The 17,100-nt window shown below is 52.1% G+C and overlaps 1 protein-coding gene across 10 annotated transcripts in view; it reads right to left on the bottom strand.

Moving 5' to 3' along the window:
* Positions 1-17,100, bottom strand: part of SHANK3 (SH3 and multiple ankyrin repeat domains 3) — a 449,651-nt gene that overhangs the window by 257,048 nt on the left and 175,503 nt on the right. For 9 of the 10 annotated variants that reach the window (XR_014012079.1, XR_014012080.1, XM_081209761.1 and 6 more), the window contains one exon: positions 1,611-1,762. Coding sequence is in view for 7 of the 10 variants with exons in the window: in XM_081209761.1 (XP_081065887.1) it covers positions 1,611-1,762 (152 nt within the window). In the remaining 3 variants the exon portion in view is untranslated. Of the gene's footprint in view, positions 1-1,610; positions 1,763-17,100 lie in introns of those variants that run through there. The other variant, XM_081209760.1, reaches the window with a different exon arrangement.

The raw sequence follows: 17,100 nt of genomic DNA, 5'->3' as shown, positions 1-17,100 counted from the left end.
GTTGCAAAGAAACGACAGTGATGATGATGGACATGTAAATGGTGCAGAGCACACCATCAGATCGCCCTAGTGGGCCTCAGAGCTTCATTTCCACATCCCCAATTTTATTAAGGGGACAGCAGGGCCGGCCCAAGACATGCTGGTGCCCGAGGCAAACCCCAAAATGGCAACTGCCCTCTTGTGGTTTCCAGCAACTGAGATTCAGAAGGATCCAGAGGAGGGCAACCAAAATGGTCCAAGGCCTGGAAACGATGCCTTATGAGGAACGGCTAAGGGAGCTGGGCATGTTTAGCCTGGAGAAGAGGAGGTTAAGGGGTGATATGATAGCCATGTTCAAATATATAAAAGGATGTCACATAGAGGAGGGAGAAAGGTTGTTTTCTGCTGCTCCAGAGAAGCGGACACGGAGCAATGGATCCAAACTACAAGAAAGAAGATTCCACCTAAACATTAGGAAGAACTTCCTGACAGTAAGAGCTGTTCGACAGTGGAATTTGCTGCCAAGGAGTGTGGTGGAGTCTCCTACTTTGGAGGTCTTTAAGCAGAGGCTTGACAACCATATGTCAGGAGTGCTCTGATGGTGTTTCCTGCTTGGCAGGGGGTTGGACTCGATGGCCCTTGTGGTCTCTTCCAACTCTATGATTCTAGGATTCTAGGATTTGCTGCCTCAGGCACTGGAGACAGAGCAGAGTCATCCTGGCAAGTAGCCATTGGAAGCCCTCTCCTCCTCCTTGAATTTGACTACCGTATTTTTCGCTCCATAAGATGCACTTTTCCCCTCCTAAAAAGTAAGGGGAAATGTGTGTGCGTCTTATGGAGCGAATGCAGACGGGAGGCTCTGCTCAGTGCTCCCTTTAAAGAGCCACGTGGGGCATGTGTGTGCCTCTTGCTGGCTTTTCCCCGAGGAGAGAGAAGGGACTGACGGGCTGCCCGTCGTCCCTTCCCCACCTCCCAGAAAAGCCAGCAGGTTTGGCTCGGCTCTTTAAAGGGAGCGCTGAGCAAATTCAGAATATTTTCTCTCTCATTTTCCTCCTCTAAAAACTAGGTGCATCCTATGGTCAGGTGCGGCTTATAGAGCGAAAAATGCGGTAATCTCCTTCTAAAGCCACCTAGGTGGGGGAGCCAGCACTGCCTCCTGTGGCAGGGAGTTCCATAGGTTAACTCAGTGCTGGAAGGGCAAGGGAGAGCGGCCTCCAGGCTCTATGGGAGGAGCAAGCAGGATGCGGCGATGAGAATCAAGGCAGTTGCCCCCATCCCGTTTGGGGGCAGTGTGCTAGGCTGGTGCTAAGCAACTTCTTCATGCTTACCTCCCCCCACCCACCAAGAACATCCAGAACCTGCAAAGCAGCCAGTTGTGACACCCCCAGACACAGGAAAGTGGCCCCAGCGCCGTGAGTGGGAAACCACCCCCCCCAAAAAAACACACCATGAGGTTAGGCAGAGGTGCTGGGCAGATGCAAGGGAGGCGGGTCAGCTCCGAGGCTGTCTGCCCAGGGGTGGCAAATTCATAAGGGGGAGAGGGGGCGCGATGGAATGGTGGTGGTGGGGGGATAAGTAAAGCTAGCCGAGAGCAGCAGGAAGAACAGGAAAGCGGCTCCAGGCAAACTCACCATCAGGGCAGTGTGATTCCGGCACCGGACGGCTTTGTGCAGAGCTGTCATGCCTTCTCGCGTCCGGAAATCCAGGTGGGCACCTCCGTTCCTCAGGGCTTTGATCATGTCGATACAGTACTCCAGCTGGGCGGCCATCGTCAGGGGGCATTCTGGAGAGGCCCCCACCCCGCCCCAGGAAAGAGAAGGTGCATATCTGAGAAATGCATCCGCAAGAAGCGCCGCATGAACTCTTGGCCCAGCCCCACAACTGAGGAGGGGTGGGCTTGCCTCGCAGCCCCCATCCCGCTGAAACCTGCCCCCTCCCCTCCTGACGGGACCTGCCCTAGATCTCCTGCTCTTTCTGCCGGGAAACAGTAGCAGCGGGAGTTGGGTCTGGGATGGGCGAGAGAGCAAGAGGCTGCAGGCAGGTCAGGACTGGTCCCAGTTCATCGCTGGTATCTAACACCAAGTAAAATTGCTAAAATGTACAAAACAAGTTCAAAACTGTCTTGGAAATGTAAAGAGGGTACTTTTTACCATATGTGGTGGACAAGTACATTGTAAAGGCATTCTGGGAAATGATTAATAATAATAATAATAATAATAATAATAATAATAATAATTTTTATTTATACCCCACCCTCCCCAGCAAGAGTAAAAACATAATAGGGGAAAAGAGAAGGGGGGGAGAAACCAATTTAAAATACAGGTTAAAATGCAATTTAAAATGCATCCTCATTTCAAAGTAGCTGATAAATCAAGACCCTAAGGGGAGGGAAATGTAAGGGTCAGACTGAGTCCAAACCAAAGGCCAGGCAGAACAGCTCTGTCTTGCAGGCCCTGAGGAAAGATGTCAAGTCCTGCAGGGCCTTAGTCTCTTGTGACAGAGCATTCCACCAAGTCGGGGCCAGTACTGAAAAGGCCCTGGTCCTAGTTGAGATCAATCTAACCTCCTTGCGACTTGGGACCTCCAAAGTGTTGTTATTTGTGGACCTTAAGGTCCTCTGCGGGACATACCAGGAGAGGCAGTCCCATAGATACGAGGGTCCTAGGTCGCATAGGGCTTTAAAGGTCAAAACCAGCACCTTAAACCTGACCCTGTACTCCACTGGGAGCCAGTGCAGTTGGTATATAATGAACTAAAGAAAATGTTCAAAAATACATTTGTTAAATCACCAGAAGCCTTTTTACTAGATAGAATAGGTGAAGAGTTACCAAGAGAAGGCAAAAGACTTTTTATGTATGCAACGACGGCAGCAAGAAGGCTACTAGCCCAGAGATGGAAGGAAGGAGGAGTACCAGCCAAAGAAGAGTGGCAGACGAAACTGATGGGAGTATGCGGAGATGGCGAAACTGATGAGGAATATCCGAAACCAAGAAGATCAAGTATTTTCTAAAGACTGGAATAAATTTGTAATTCATTTAAAAGACCACTTTAAACAGCTAAAATCTGTGGCAGGGATGCAATGACACTTGTAATGTGGAAATATTTTTGATAATTATGGTTATTTAACAGATGGATAAGGGTAAAAGATGCAGCAAATTTAATCTTAAACGTGGAACCCATGGGGGGAGGAAAGGAGGTCCGAAGGTTCAAGAACCTTGTACTTTAATGTTTGAAATGGTTGTGTTAAAATGTATAAAATTATTTAAAAACCAATTTTATATATCTATATCTATATCTATATCTATATCTATATCTATATCTATAGCTATCTATCTATCTATCTATCTATCTATCTATCTATCTATCTATCTATCTATCATCTATCATCTATCTATATATCTATATACAGTGGTGCCTCGCAAGACGAAAAGAATCCGTTCTGTGATTCTCTTCGTCTAGCGGTTTTTTCGTCTTGCGAAGCAAGCCTATTGACGGATTAGCGGATTAGCGCTATTAGCGCTATTAGCGGCTTATCAGCGGATCAGCTGATAAGCGGCTTAGCGGCTTAGAAAAAGGGGGGGAAAGGGGAAAAAACCCAGCAGGAACTCGCAAGAGATTGTCGTCTTGCGAAGCAAGCCCATAGGAAATTTGTTTTGTGTGTGTGTGTGTGTGTGTGTGTGTGTGTGTGTGTGTGTATATATATATATATATATATGGACTAGTTCCAGCTCTCCAGGGCTTCAGGCAAGGAAGATGCCCATACCCACCTGGCTTGGCAGGTGCTGTGCGTCACTGAGCTATGGCCCTTCCTCCTCAGAGAGAGAGGCTGAGAGTTGTCAAGTGAGCAATAAAAGAGGGTGAACTACTGGATCGCTTGGAGGGATCACCTGGTCCAAGCAGGTATCGGAAGGGAACCTCCCAAAGCACCCCCAGCAGATGCTGCTTCATATCCTTTAACTGGGCACATCCTGACACCAACCGGGGCAGCAGGATTTGCCCCCGGGGCACAGCAAAGTCTGGAAATATCAGAAGGTCTTTGCGGACGGAGGGGAGACCAGTGGTGTTTCCGAAAGAATAGCAGGAAACAAGTGCATCAGTTTCCGTTATTCTTTATAGCAAAGCACAACAGATGTTTGCATCCATGTCTTGCTGGCTAGCCTTGGGGTGGTTTGCTAAACGTGTCTGAAGTGAAGCCATTTCATTCTTGTGGGAGCATTTCCTCAGCATGGGGGTTGGCCTTGTGGGATGTGAAACACAACAGCAGTCAAGTACGACATTCTTAGAGTGAACATGTTTGCACATGGGGAGGAATGTTTGTCCAGCCAGCAGGTCAACTTCCTGTTTCCTCCTGGGCTGGGACAGACTTCCTCTGCATGTGACTAGAGGTGGGCGTGGCCTCACCTGTACAGGTAACGACAAAAGCACAGGGCAGGGCAGCCATCTCTCTCTCTGTGACTACAGGCATTGAAGAAGCAACATCTGCTTAGCCAAAGATGCTCTCTTGGCCTCCAGCCCAGACAAGACAAAGGGACTGTCTCCTTATGTGATAGTTTCCAGGTATATGTTACTTTTCTAAGATAAGTCTGCCTTCTGGGATCCGATTGTGAACAGAATGTGAGTAAATTCTTTTTATACTTTTATAGAAGACTGTGTCGTGTCTTATCTTTTATGAGGGGAAAATACCAGAACAGTTATTATAGAGGCTTTAGCGAGCCTGAGCAAACGCATCCGCTGTGCAAGTTTAAAAAGGGGAATGCTACTCTGCTAAATTGTGGAACTTGTTTACACAAGTTGGAAAGGCTATAATCAAGCAATATATCCTCTCCCTGCATCCCCACAGGCCTAGCAGTCTCCTGCTCACAGGTGGAAGTAATTCAGATGCCCCCTCTCATCGGGTTAATCTGTCTCCCTCCACTCCACCCGCCCCCTGCGACAAAAGCGGGAAGTTAGGATGGTGGAGCTCAAAAGCTCAGGTGACTAATTCTCAAAGTGTGTGGGATGCTCAGCCACTCAGGCACCTCCCCCCCCCCCAATTGAAAAACAAAATGAAAACGCAGCCATGGAAAACTGCAGTCTTGGGTTTGTCACCCAAAGTTAGCGGGGGCCGCCAAACCCACTCCTCCTAGGCCATTTTTTTCCTGCTCATAAGATGAGCCCTCTCTCATCTGACCAAAGGAGGTCCCTCTGGCCTCGCAATTGCCAGCCAGGTGCCCCAAAGAGAACCCCCCAAATTAAGCATGACCTGAGTGCAACAACCGAAGCTCTCTGCAAGTCTGAGCAGCTATCATTCAAAGGGCGGCAGAGGCAGAACATAGCCACCCACTGAGGCTTTGCTCAAGATCTCCCTCTCTTCCCCCTTCCTGGAAACAATGCCTTATGAGGAACGGCTAAGGGAGCTGGGCATGTTTAGCCTGGAGAAGAGGAGGTTAAGGGGTGATATGATAGCCATGTTCAAATATAGAAAAGGATGTCACATAGAGGAGGGAGAAAGGTTGTTTTCTGCTGCTCCAGAGAAGCGGACACGGAGCAATGGATCCCAACTACAAGAAAGAAGATTCCACCTAAACATTAGGAAGAACTTCCTGACAGTAAGAGCTGTTCGACAGTGGGATTTGCTGCCAGGGAGTGTGGTGGAGTCTCCTTCTTTGGAGGTCTTTAAGCAGAGGCTTGACAACCATATGTCAGGAGTGCTCTGATGGTGTTTCCTGCTTGGCAGGGGGTTGGACTCGATGGCCCTTGTGGTCTCTTCCAACTCTAGGATTCTATGATTCTATGATTCTCTCTCACAGACACACACACAGGAGAGTTTGTCTGAGAGGGGAAAGTTTTTTGTTTTTTTTAAAATAGGTAAATGTAAAGGGACCACTGACCCTTAGGTTCAGTCGTGGCCCACTCTGGGGTTGGCAGGAGCAGGGACTGAGCAACGGGAGCTCACCCCATCGTGGGGATTCGAACCGCTGACCTTCTGATCGGCAAGTCCTAGGCTCAGTGGTTTAACCCACAGCACCACCCATGTCCCTTTTTAAAAAAGTTTTTATTAAAAATTTCAACATAACAATTTATCAAATATCCTCATTCCCCCCCCCCATTTTCCCTCCCTAAGAAAAACCCACCCTACCACCCCCTCCCGGACTTCCCTCAGCTCCTCTCTCTGATTTTTGAGCACATGTTATTCTCTGCATATTATAAAATTGTAATGATCCTTAATTTATCTGTCTGTATGTTACCAATAATAAATTTGTGTTTGTTTATACAAAACCTGCCAAGGAGACCAGTTCGTTTGGTTATATCTTTAAATACTTTGTAAAAGGTTCCCATTCTTCTTTAAAATCACAGTTGTCCTTTTCACGTAATTTATGCGTCAGTTTCGCCATTTCCACATAGTCCATCAGTTTCCCTTGCCACAGTTCTTTTGTCGGGATTTCTTCATTCTTCCATCCTTGTGCTATTAAGACTCTTGCCGCCATTGTCGCATACATGAATATGTTCTTCAATTTCCTTGGCAGGTCTTTTCCTACAATCCCTAACAAAAATGCTTCAGGCTTTTTTACAAATGTTAATTGGAACAGAGAGGGAAAAGTTTTGCTTAGGGTTGCAGTTTGCTGAGATGGCTTTCTCTTTGGGGAGAAAGCCAGAGTGGAGTTAAAAGGTAAAGGGACCCCTGACCATTAAGTCCAGTCGTGACCAACTCTGGGGTTGCAGCGCTCATCTCTCTTTATTGGCCAAGGGAGCCGGCATGCAGCTTCCGGGTCATGTGGCTAGCATGACTAAGCCACTTCTGGTGAACCAGAGCAGTGCACGGAAACGCCGTTTACCTTCCCACCGGAATGGTACCTATTTATCTACTTGCACTTTTACGTGCTTTTTAGCTGCTAGGTGGGCAGGAGCAGGGACCAAGCAACGGGAGCTCACCCCGTGGTGGGGATTCGAATTGCCGACCTTGTGATCGGCAAGTCCTAGGCTCAGTGGTTTAACCCACAGCGCCACCCACGTCCCTAGAGTGGAGTTAGGTATTAGTGATTGTCAGGGGTTTAGGAGCAGAGGCACGGGCAAGGGAGGAAACAGAGAGCGAAGGGGAGGAGGCAGAAGAAAAGATGAGTGATGACGACGACCCGAGATCTCCTAGTCTTTCCAGTGAATCAGAGGATTCACAGAAAGGAGCACCAGTGGCCAGGGCAAGGGGGGCACCCCAGGAAGATAGAGCCAGAAGGGACTCAGGGGGGAGCAGCTGGAAATCGGGACCAGCGTCACCGCCAGGAAGCAGGGAAGAGGAAGGGAGCCAGGGGGGAAGCGCTGGCAGCTCACCACAGGAGGGAGGGCATGAGTCAGGAGTGGCCACACCTCCATCGGGGAGCGAAGAAACGGTTAAGAGGAAGGTGGAAGGTTGGGCGCGCGCGCCAAGTTCAAATGCAGAGGAAGGCGGCGCAGTAAGCAGCCCCGAAAGGGAACCAGGTCCTAAAGCCCGGCGCAAGGAGGCAGGAGGGTCCGGGTCAGCGTCAGAAGAATCCCGGAAGGAGGAGGCCCCGGGGGGTAGAGGGACCCAGAGGAGGACAGTCAGGCGGAAAAGGTGGAGCAAGGCTAGGATATTAAGTTGGTGCTCACGGGGCGGAGACTCAGACGGAGCTTCGCCGATCTAGCTACTAGACGTAGAGTTTGCGCGCAGCAGCGTGAGAATGGAAACTGTAATTCAATAAAGACTTTTACTTAATGATCGCTGGCTAGCGTGATCCTCTGTGAGCTAGGATCTTCAAGCAGCTCTGACAGTAAGCTCCGTCTCCTCATTGTGGGCATCTACAGCCTCGAGGAGGGGAGAGAAACAGGTGCCTACTAGCGAGCTCACGAACGGCAGACGACATGACGGCTGAGCAGCAGATAGAGGACCTCAGAAAAGCAGTGGCACAACTGAACGCCGAGGTTCTCGCATCCAGGAAGAGAGAGGAGGAGGCAGCTGCCGCCTGCAGGGATCTCCAGGTCAGGTTAGACGTGCTGACAAAGCAGACACCCCGGCAGGAGGGAATTGGGTTGGCGAGACGGGCAGGCGGGCTAGTCTCTCACTTCGATGGGAACCTGCAACAGTATCCCAACTTTAGAGCCGACGTACTGTGCGCACTGCAACTGCTGCATAAAGACTTTAGAGATGAACAAGAGAGAGTGGGGTTCATCATGTCCCATCTGCATGGGGATGCGAAAGCATGGCTACGCAATTTATGGAGAGATAAGGATCCGGCGCTCCAGAATGCGGATGCCTTTATTAAAGCGATGGATGGGTGCTTTTTATCAAGTATTGACGTGGATCTTGCACGGAAGGAGGTGCATGGGCTGAGACAAGGGAGGGCCAGCGTCAGGCAGTATCATGCCCGCTTTTTCGCCTTGGTCAGTGCCCTGGAATGGGACAGAGATTCGGCTCCTGTAAGAGACCTCTTTTGGGAGGGGCTGCACAACTCGATTAAAGATGAGATCGCGAGGGGGGAGAGACCCCGAACCACCCAGGAGGTTGTTCAGAGGGCACTGGCAGTGGGGGTGAGGCTGGAAGGACGTCCGTGGAGCAGGGACGAAGGGCGTGGAGGGCGCGAACCAGCCGGGGGCCCCTCCTTCCTTCCCAGAGAAGCAGCGCGGGCGCAATCCACGCCTCCGCCAGGAGGAGGAGCCGAACCTATGGAGGTTGGAGGTGCAAGGGCTCAGTCAGCAACCAGAGCCCTAGCACCGGCAGCAGTGAAAGCGAAGCCTCCTAGAGGGAACAGGAAGTGTTACGTCTGTGAGGAACCAGGGCATATGGCAAAAGAGTGTCCCCAGAGGCCCCACAAGCTCACTGCAGCCTCAGCAATGGTGACTGCAGCAACGCAGCAAGGAGGACCACAGCAGGGAAACGACGCAGTCTGGCTGGAGGAAGAGGCACTGGGGCCCAGCCAGACGTGTTAGTGACGCAGTCCCCAGAAATTTTGCAGCCCGTGAACCCCCTCCCGCCCAAACCAGTAGTGCGGCTCACAGCATCTCTCCAGCTGCCCAATGGAATCACCATAGACGTGCCAATCACCATCGACTCAGGCAGCAATGCGGACTTTATAGGGCAGGACTTTGTCGACAGGCACGCTGTGCAGTTGCTGCCAGCCACACTGCCCCTGCAGGTTGTCACGGTGGATGGCAGGGAGCTGCTCGGGGGGCAAGTGGTGAAGCAGACGCCACCAATGGTGATGCGACTTGGGAATCACAGAGAAATCATCAGCTTCAACGTCACTCAACTATCTGACACGCCCGTTGTATTGGGCATGAGTTGGCTGGACAAGCACAGCCCAACGATGGCTTGGTACCAGAGGCAGCTGACCTTCGGCTCTTCCTTTTGTGCTGAACACTGCATCGAGCCCAGGCAGGAAGGAGAGGAAGAGGAATCACAGCTGCTGCTAGGCACGCTGCAAGCGATTCCACACAAGTACGCTGAGTTTTTGGAAGTTTTCTGCGAGAAGGAGGCAGACAGGCTACCCCCTCACAGACCATATGACTGCAAAATTGACCTGCTGCCGGGGGCGGCGCTGCCTAAAGGGAGACTGTATTCCATGTCAGAGGACGAACTGCAAGAACTCAAGGAGTTCATTGATCATAATTTGCAGCGCGGCTTCATCCGGGAGTCCAAGGCAGTGGGGGGCAGTCCCGTATTCTTTGTTAAGAAGCGGGACACGCCCCAAAAGAGACTCGTAGTGGATTACAGGATTTTGAACAGTGTGACTAGGCCATCGGACTTCCCCATGCCCCGAATTGACGACCTCCTCGCGAAGGTACGGAAGGGCAGAGTGTTCACCAAGTTGGACCTGCGGGGGGCGTACAACCTCATTCGCATGCGGGAGGGTGATGAGTGGAAGACAGCCATGTTCACGCCCCTGGGGACCTACGAATATAGAGTTATGCCTTTTGGATTGCAAAATGGCTCCCACGTTTTTCAAGCATTTATGCATCACGTGTTGGCGGGACTTCTCTACAAGACGTGCGTCTGTTTCTTAGATGACATCCTGATCTTTTCGGAGTCGCAGCAGGAGCATGACAAGCACGTCAAGGAAGTGCTGAGCAGGCTAAAGCAACATAGGCTCTACGCCAAGCTGGAGAAGTGCCAATTTGACGTGACGGAGGTGGATTTTCTGGGCTACAAGCTGTCTGACAAGGGGCTCGCCATGGACAGCGCCAAGGTTCGAGCGGTGTTGGATTGGAAGAGCCCGCGCAACCGGAAGGAGGTCCAACGGTTTGTCGGCTTTGCGAACTTCTATCGCAAGTTTATCAAGGGCTTCGCGATGCAGACGGCGGCCATCACAGACACGCTTAGCTCCAAGAAAAAGAAGTTCATTTGGACAGAGCAGGCGGAGCAGTCCTTTCAGGCACTCAAGCGTCTCTTCGCGTCGGAAGAGCAGCTGCTTCATGTCAACCCCAGCAAGCCGATGAGGGTGGAGACAGACGCTTCGGACAGAGCCGTGGGGGCGGTCCTGCTGCAGAAAGACCCGCAGGGGGTGTGGCGACCGGGAGCGTTTTACTCCAGGAAGCTCAGCAAGTCCGAGCAGAACTACACCATATGGGACAGGGAGTTGCTGGCCATTCATGCAGCGTTCAAGGCGTGGAGGCACTTTCTGATCGGCGCCAAGCACACGGTGCAGGTTTGCACGGACCACAAGAATCTAGAGCACTGGCGCACGGCACAGTTCCTGAACCAGAGGCAGATACGTTGGGCTGAGTTCTTTGCGAACTTCGACTTCCGAATAGAGTATGTCCCGGGGGACACCAACATCATGGCAGACGCTCTCTCCCGTAAGCCACAGTATCTGGAGGACGCAACGCCAGCGGCCGCCATGCACATCTTCGCACCGACAGTGTGGGCGTGCGCCGCGGCGACCGTGGACCTAGAGGCGGTGCGGCGAGCGTTGCAGGGGGACTCCTTCGCACAAGCAAAGATGGCAGAGGTGCAAAGGGGCAAGGCAGCGGCCGACGGTTTCCAGCTAAGAGATGGATTGCTCATCCGTAAAGGGGCCATCTACGTGCCGGGAGACGAACTTCGAGCCAAGGTGTTGCAGCAGCTGCACGACGCGCCCACGGCCGGGCACTTTGGCAAGGAGAAGACGGTGGAATTAGTAGCCAGGGATTTCTGGTGGCCTGGAATGAGAGGGGAGGTCGCAGACTACGTGGCGAGGTGTGACACCTGCCAGAGGGCCAAACCAGTGCACAAACCGCCGGCCGGACTGTTGGAACCGCTGCAAACTCCGGTCGAACCTTGGGAAAGGGTGGCCCTGGACTTTGTCACGGATCTGCCCAGCTCAAGGGGCAAGACGGCAGTGCTGGTGGTGGTGGACCTGTTTTCCAAGATGGCGCATTTCATCCCGTGTGCTAAGGTGGCCACGGCGGAGCAAACCGCCAAACTGTTCATAGACCACGTGTTCAAGGTTCACGGTCTGCCACGGTCTATTCTGTCCGACCGCGGGCGGCAGTTCATCTCGAACTTCTGGCAGAAGCTGATGGGCTTCCTGAACGTCAAGATCAACCTGGCGTCGGCGAGACACCCGCAGACCAACGGGCAAGCGGAGCGGGTCAATGCCATCATGCAGCAGTACCTGAGATGTTATGCAAATCAACAGCCTGCGACGTGGGTGGATTACCTGCCGCTTGCAGAGTTCGCCTACAACAACACGAAGCACGTATCCACGGGGGTCACGCCGTTCTTCGCCAACAACGGGAGGCACCCCAGAACCTTCCCGGGACTGGAAAGAATGGGGGAGGGGGAGCCGCAGACAGCAGATGCGTTCGCGTCGGAGCTGCAGGAAGTCCACGATCAGCTGAGGCGCCACCTGGAGCTGGCCAAGCACGCATACAAGGTACAAGCAGACAAGCACAGAAGGGTTGGAGAAGAGCTCCACGTGGGAGACTGGGTTTGGTTAGCGGCCCACGCAGTGCCGGCCAGGTCGTTGGCCAAGAAGAAACTAGGGCATAAACAACTGGGGCCCTACCAAGTCGAAGAGCAGGTCAACCCGGTAGCTTTCAGACTGGCACTTCCGGAGGGTTCCAGAATGCATCCGGTATTCCACAGATCGGTGCTCACTCCCTACAAGGCACCGCACAGGTTCCAGGAACCCGGAACGGCGCCGAGTCCGGCCAGAGACAGAACAGGGCACGCGGGAGCGGCACAGAAGGAGCGCATCAACGAAGTCACGGAGATTTTGGACTCCAGATGGGGGGAAGAGGGGGTAGAATACTTTCTCGCCAAGGAGGGCACCCCGGCCAGTGCGAACAGCTGGGTGCCGGGCTACGCCTTAGACGAACCTCTGCTCAAAGACGAGTTTCATGCCCTCTTCCCACATAGACCTATGCCAGCAGACTTTTTCGACGACTGGCTTTTCACGCCCACGCTTTCGGCCAGCACGTTCCGGGGGTTCGACTCGGACGAGGAGCCGACACGAGACGTCCGTTCCCCGGAGGGGTCACCCTCGGGATCCGCCTCAGAACCCTCGTATTGGTGGGACGATAGGCCAGAGGAGCAGTTCCGCAGAAAGTGGCTGGAATGCTCAGGACGAGCAACGCCGCCAGGAGGAAGTGAGGGAGAGACGGACATGGACATTTTCGGGGACGACCCTGGTTTCGAGCACGGCGGCACAGAGATGGAAGCGGAGGTGACCGTCGTCGACGAGAGCAGGGAGGAAGAACCGGAAGACTTCAGATGGAGGTCCGCCACGGGAAGCGACCGATATCCGACGTTCGTCCCTTTGCAACAGCAGCCCCCAGCTCCAGCACCGGAAGGAGGGGAGGGGGGAATGGGGGGCTTCGGGGGGGGGGATGGATGTCAGGGGTTTAGGAGCAGAGGCACGGGCAAGGGAGGAAACAGAGAGCGAAGGGGAGGAGGCAGAAGAAAAGATGAGTGATGACGACGACCCGAGATCTCCTAGTCTTTCCAGTGAATCAGAGGATTCACAGAAAGGAGCACCAGTGGCCAGGGCAAGGGGGGCACCCCAGGAAGATAGAGCCAGAAGGGACTCAGGGGGGAGCAGCTGGAAATCGGGACCAGCGTCACCGCCAGGAAGCAGGGAAGAGGAAGGGAGCCAGGGGGGAAGCGCTGGCAGCTCACCACAGGAGGGAGGGCATGAGTCAGGAGTGGCCACACCTCCATCGGGGAGCGAAGAAACGGTTAAGAGGAAGGTGGAAGGTTGGGCGCGCGCGCCAAGTTCAAATGCAGAGGAAGGCGGCGCAGTAAGCAGCCCCGAAAGGGAACCAGGTCCTAAAGCCCGGCGCAAGGAGGCAGGAGGGTCCGGGTCAGCGTCAGAAGAATCCCGGAAGGAGGAGGCCCCGGGGGGTAGAGGGACCCAGAGGAGGACAGTCAGGCGGAAAAGGTGGAGCAAGGCTAGGATATTAAGTTGGTGCTCACGGGGCGGAGACTCAGACGGAGCTTCGCCGATCTAGCTACTAGACGTAGAGTTTGCGCGCAGCAGCGTGAGAATGGAAACTGTAATTCAATAAAGACTTTTACTTAATGATCGCTGGCTAGCGTGATCCTCTGTGAGCTAGGATCTTCAAGCAGCTCTGACAGTGATCTTCAGCTTTTTAGTTTGGGACTTAAGTCTTTTGCAGAGCTGGGATGCCTCTCCCCAAAATAATAATAATAATAATAATAATAATAATAATAATAATAATAATAATGGTAAATAATCAACCCACAGCCCATCTCCCTGGGTCTTCACTTGAAAGGTCTGAGGCAGAGGAACAGAAACTTCACTCCAACAAATCACATCTCCTAAAAGCCTTTTCCATCCCAGCGTTTCTCCCTTCCTGCACAAGGCATGAGGTGCAAACAACAGCAAAAGCGGGATTATTTCCAGACCATAAAGGTTTACGAGCTCACAGCTGCAAGTCCCCTGAAGCCTCTGCATGCCAGAGATGGAGCACAGAGCCGCCCCGGCCTGCTGTGGACTCAGCATCTCGTCTGGAGCCTCTGAACCCGACCTTTTCCAAACCCCCAACAAGCCGCTAAGATCCCTCCATTGTACTTCGGGAGTCAGAAAGCTCTTAGGAGCCCGGAGGGATAGTCTGGCTTTGAATGACACTGCGATGGATAAATCCAAGGGCAGAATCTCTCTCTCGCTAGAGAAAGCCTGATATTTTTGGTGGGTCATTTGAGGATTCAGTACGGGAACATGAAATCTCTGAAGCGCACTCAAAGCGATGGAGATCTGGCTTTGTAGCCACAGCAACCCAGCGGCTCCTTTCCTGGCAAAAGGGCTTTGCCACCTCCCGCTTGGAAAGGAGAATCATGGAATTGCAAAATTGCTCCGTCTTCTATGGGACAGTCCTTGATACATCATATCTCCTCTCAGCCTCCTCTTCTCCAGGCAAAACACACACAGCTCCTTCAACCATTCCTTACAAGGCTTGGTTTCTAGATCCTTGGTCATCTTGGTTGCCTTCCTCTGCCCATCTTCCAGTTTATCAACATCCTTCTTAAATTGTGGCACCCAGAACTGGACACAGTATTCCAGATGTGGTCTGACCAAGGCAGAATAGAGTGGGACGTGGGTGATGCTGTGGTCACAGAGCCTAGGACTTGCTGATCAGAAGGTCGGTGGTTCGAATCCCTGCAACGGGGTGAGCTCCCATTGCTCGGTCCCTGCTCCTGCCAACCTAGCAGTTCGAAAGCACATCAAGTGCAAGTAGATAAATAGGTACCACTCTGGCGGGAAGGTAAACGGCGTTTCTGTGCACTGCTCTGGTGCCCCAGAAGTGGCTTAGTCATGCTGACCACATGACCCGGAAGCTGTACGCCGGCTCCCTCGGCCAGTAAAGTGAGATGAGTGTGCAACTCCAGAGTCGTCCGCGACTAGACTTAATGGTCAGGGGTCCCTGTACCTTTACCTTTATGACTTCCCTTGATCTGGACCCTAGACTTCTGCAGCCTGGAATAGCATTAGCTTTTTTTGTTGCTGCATCACACTGTGGACTCATGTTGACCTTGTGGTCCACCAAGACCCCAAAATCCTTTTCAGGCAGGCAGAGGTGATGCAACCTGCTCTGGTACCTGGAGCGGCGCTCATCCCAGGGGGTGTGACTCGCATCCCCGGGGGCACACTGTCCGCAGTGCATGACACGCATGCTGGGTGTGTGCAGCAAGTGGTGCACGCCTGGGGGGGTTATCGCCAATTGGGGGTCAGCATTTTGTCACCACCACCCCTTTCGGAATGGTACCTGGAGCGCCACCCCCTCAGATCGCCGCTGCAGGTAGGGAACCTTTCTCAGGACTCAGCTATACAGCTGCAAATATAATGTTTTAAGTGTGTTTTAAGTGCATTATACAAATGTGACATGAGATGGCAATGGTGAGCTTATGGCAAATTCAATATATTTTTCAAAACATTTTTTTTAAAAGCTTTTTCACAGCGTTTTTGTGTGTGTGTGTCTAGATTCCTCCCCAGTCCTTCCTGAAGATGCTGCCAGCTTAGCCAAGCTGAGGCCTTTTCTCATCTCTCCTTTGGAGGAGGCTGGGAGCAGCAGGGGGAGACACGCAGGGGACAGGACTCGGTCCTTTCTCCCAGCTGCTGAGTGGTAGAGAGGACGGAAAATGATGGAGACAAGGAATGAAAGATCCCAACAGAACTCTCTCCTTTTTCCAGACACCCAGCCAAATGGCACTGATGGCACTTGAAGCGATTCTGCACAGCAAGGCTAAGCTCCACAGTCCCAGATAAGGAGATATTGATGGTTTCTATTTTCGGCTTTTATTTTATTTTTCTCCTGTTTGCCAACTGGCAAGGAGATCGAGCAACGTTGCGGCATGTGCTGATCGTCCCCCTCCGCTCCAGCGCTGCGTCTCTTGGTAATTAATTGTTGTTCGGGTGCGAGCAGGGAACTTGCACACTTTTGCTTCATAAATATAGCAGGCAGCAATATCGGGCGAGCTAACCGTTTGCTTAAATTATACATAACACATTTTGTCTCCTTAAAGGGCTAAATGAAGTTTATTAAGCTTGCCCTTATTGCTTATTAAACCCACGCCTCCTTGGGTCCCTTCGCCGTGGCCTCCTGCCCCCTCCCGCACCCACCAGAGACTCCTCAACGAGACCTTTGAAGGAGGGGTGGGAAGCAAGTGTGCCCCCCCCACCGCAAATGCTGCTGCAATGCAACCACCACCATCCCTGGCCATTGGTCACACTGACCAGTGGGAATAAAAACAGAGGCAGACCCTGCAGGATGAGGCCAAAGGAAGCCTGTTCGGTCCATCACCCTGTTGTCACAGTTGCCAAACAGAGGCCTGCGAGATGATGACGGGTGTTCAGCAAGATCTGACCACAGCCAGGTAGAGAAAACCCCTGGAGGAAAGAGCTGGTGTCAGCTAGTCCCACCTCCCAACAGGAAAGCGGAGACCCAGGACTTCTTCTGGGCTCCAGGTCTTCCAACATCCAAGGGACTTTGTTTAGTTTCTTATATTTTTTAATACATTTTTTATTATATTTTCTGTTTTACCATTTTAAATACTCTTTTTGCATCCTTTAGATATCAACGACTTCCCTTCTCCTCTTTCCATGGTTACATATCACAAATTCCTGCATATTCTACAAAACCTATACCACTCAGTATTCCACGCAGAGACGTCCAACTCCCGATAGACTGTGATCTACTCATAGTATAAAAAAATTGGCAGTGGTCTACCCATTGTCGTTGGATGGACCAAAATTGTTGAGCTTTTTTAGGAAGCCACAGTTGTTGTTTTCCCCCTTTTTTTGGGGGGGGGGGAGATAACTGATCTATCTGTTGGACATGCCTGCTTATTGCATTCATCAAAGCTTGCTTACGTCTCCACCTCCATCATTCTGCCCGGACACTGAGATCCAGCGCCAAGGGCCTTCTGGCAGTTCCCTCACTGCGAGAAGCCAAGTTACAGGGAACCAGGCAGAGGGCCCTCTCAGTAGTGGCACCCGCCCTGTGGAATGCCCTCCCACCAGATGTCAAAGAGAAAAATAACTACCAAACTTTTAGAAGACATCTGAAGGCAGCCCTGTTTAGGGAAGCTTTTAATGTTTAATAGGTTATTGTATTTTAGAGTTTTGTTGGAAGCCGCCCAGAGTGGCTGGGGAAACCCAGCCAGGTGGGCAGGGTATAAATAATAAATTATTA

This window comes from Podarcis bocagei (genome assembly GCF_964188305.1).
Source record: "Podarcis bocagei genome assembly, chromosome: 10".
Lineage (NCBI taxonomy): Eukaryota > Metazoa > Chordata > Lepidosauria > Squamata > Lacertidae > Podarcis > Podarcis bocagei.
This window is presented reverse-complemented; position numbering and strand designations above follow the sequence as displayed.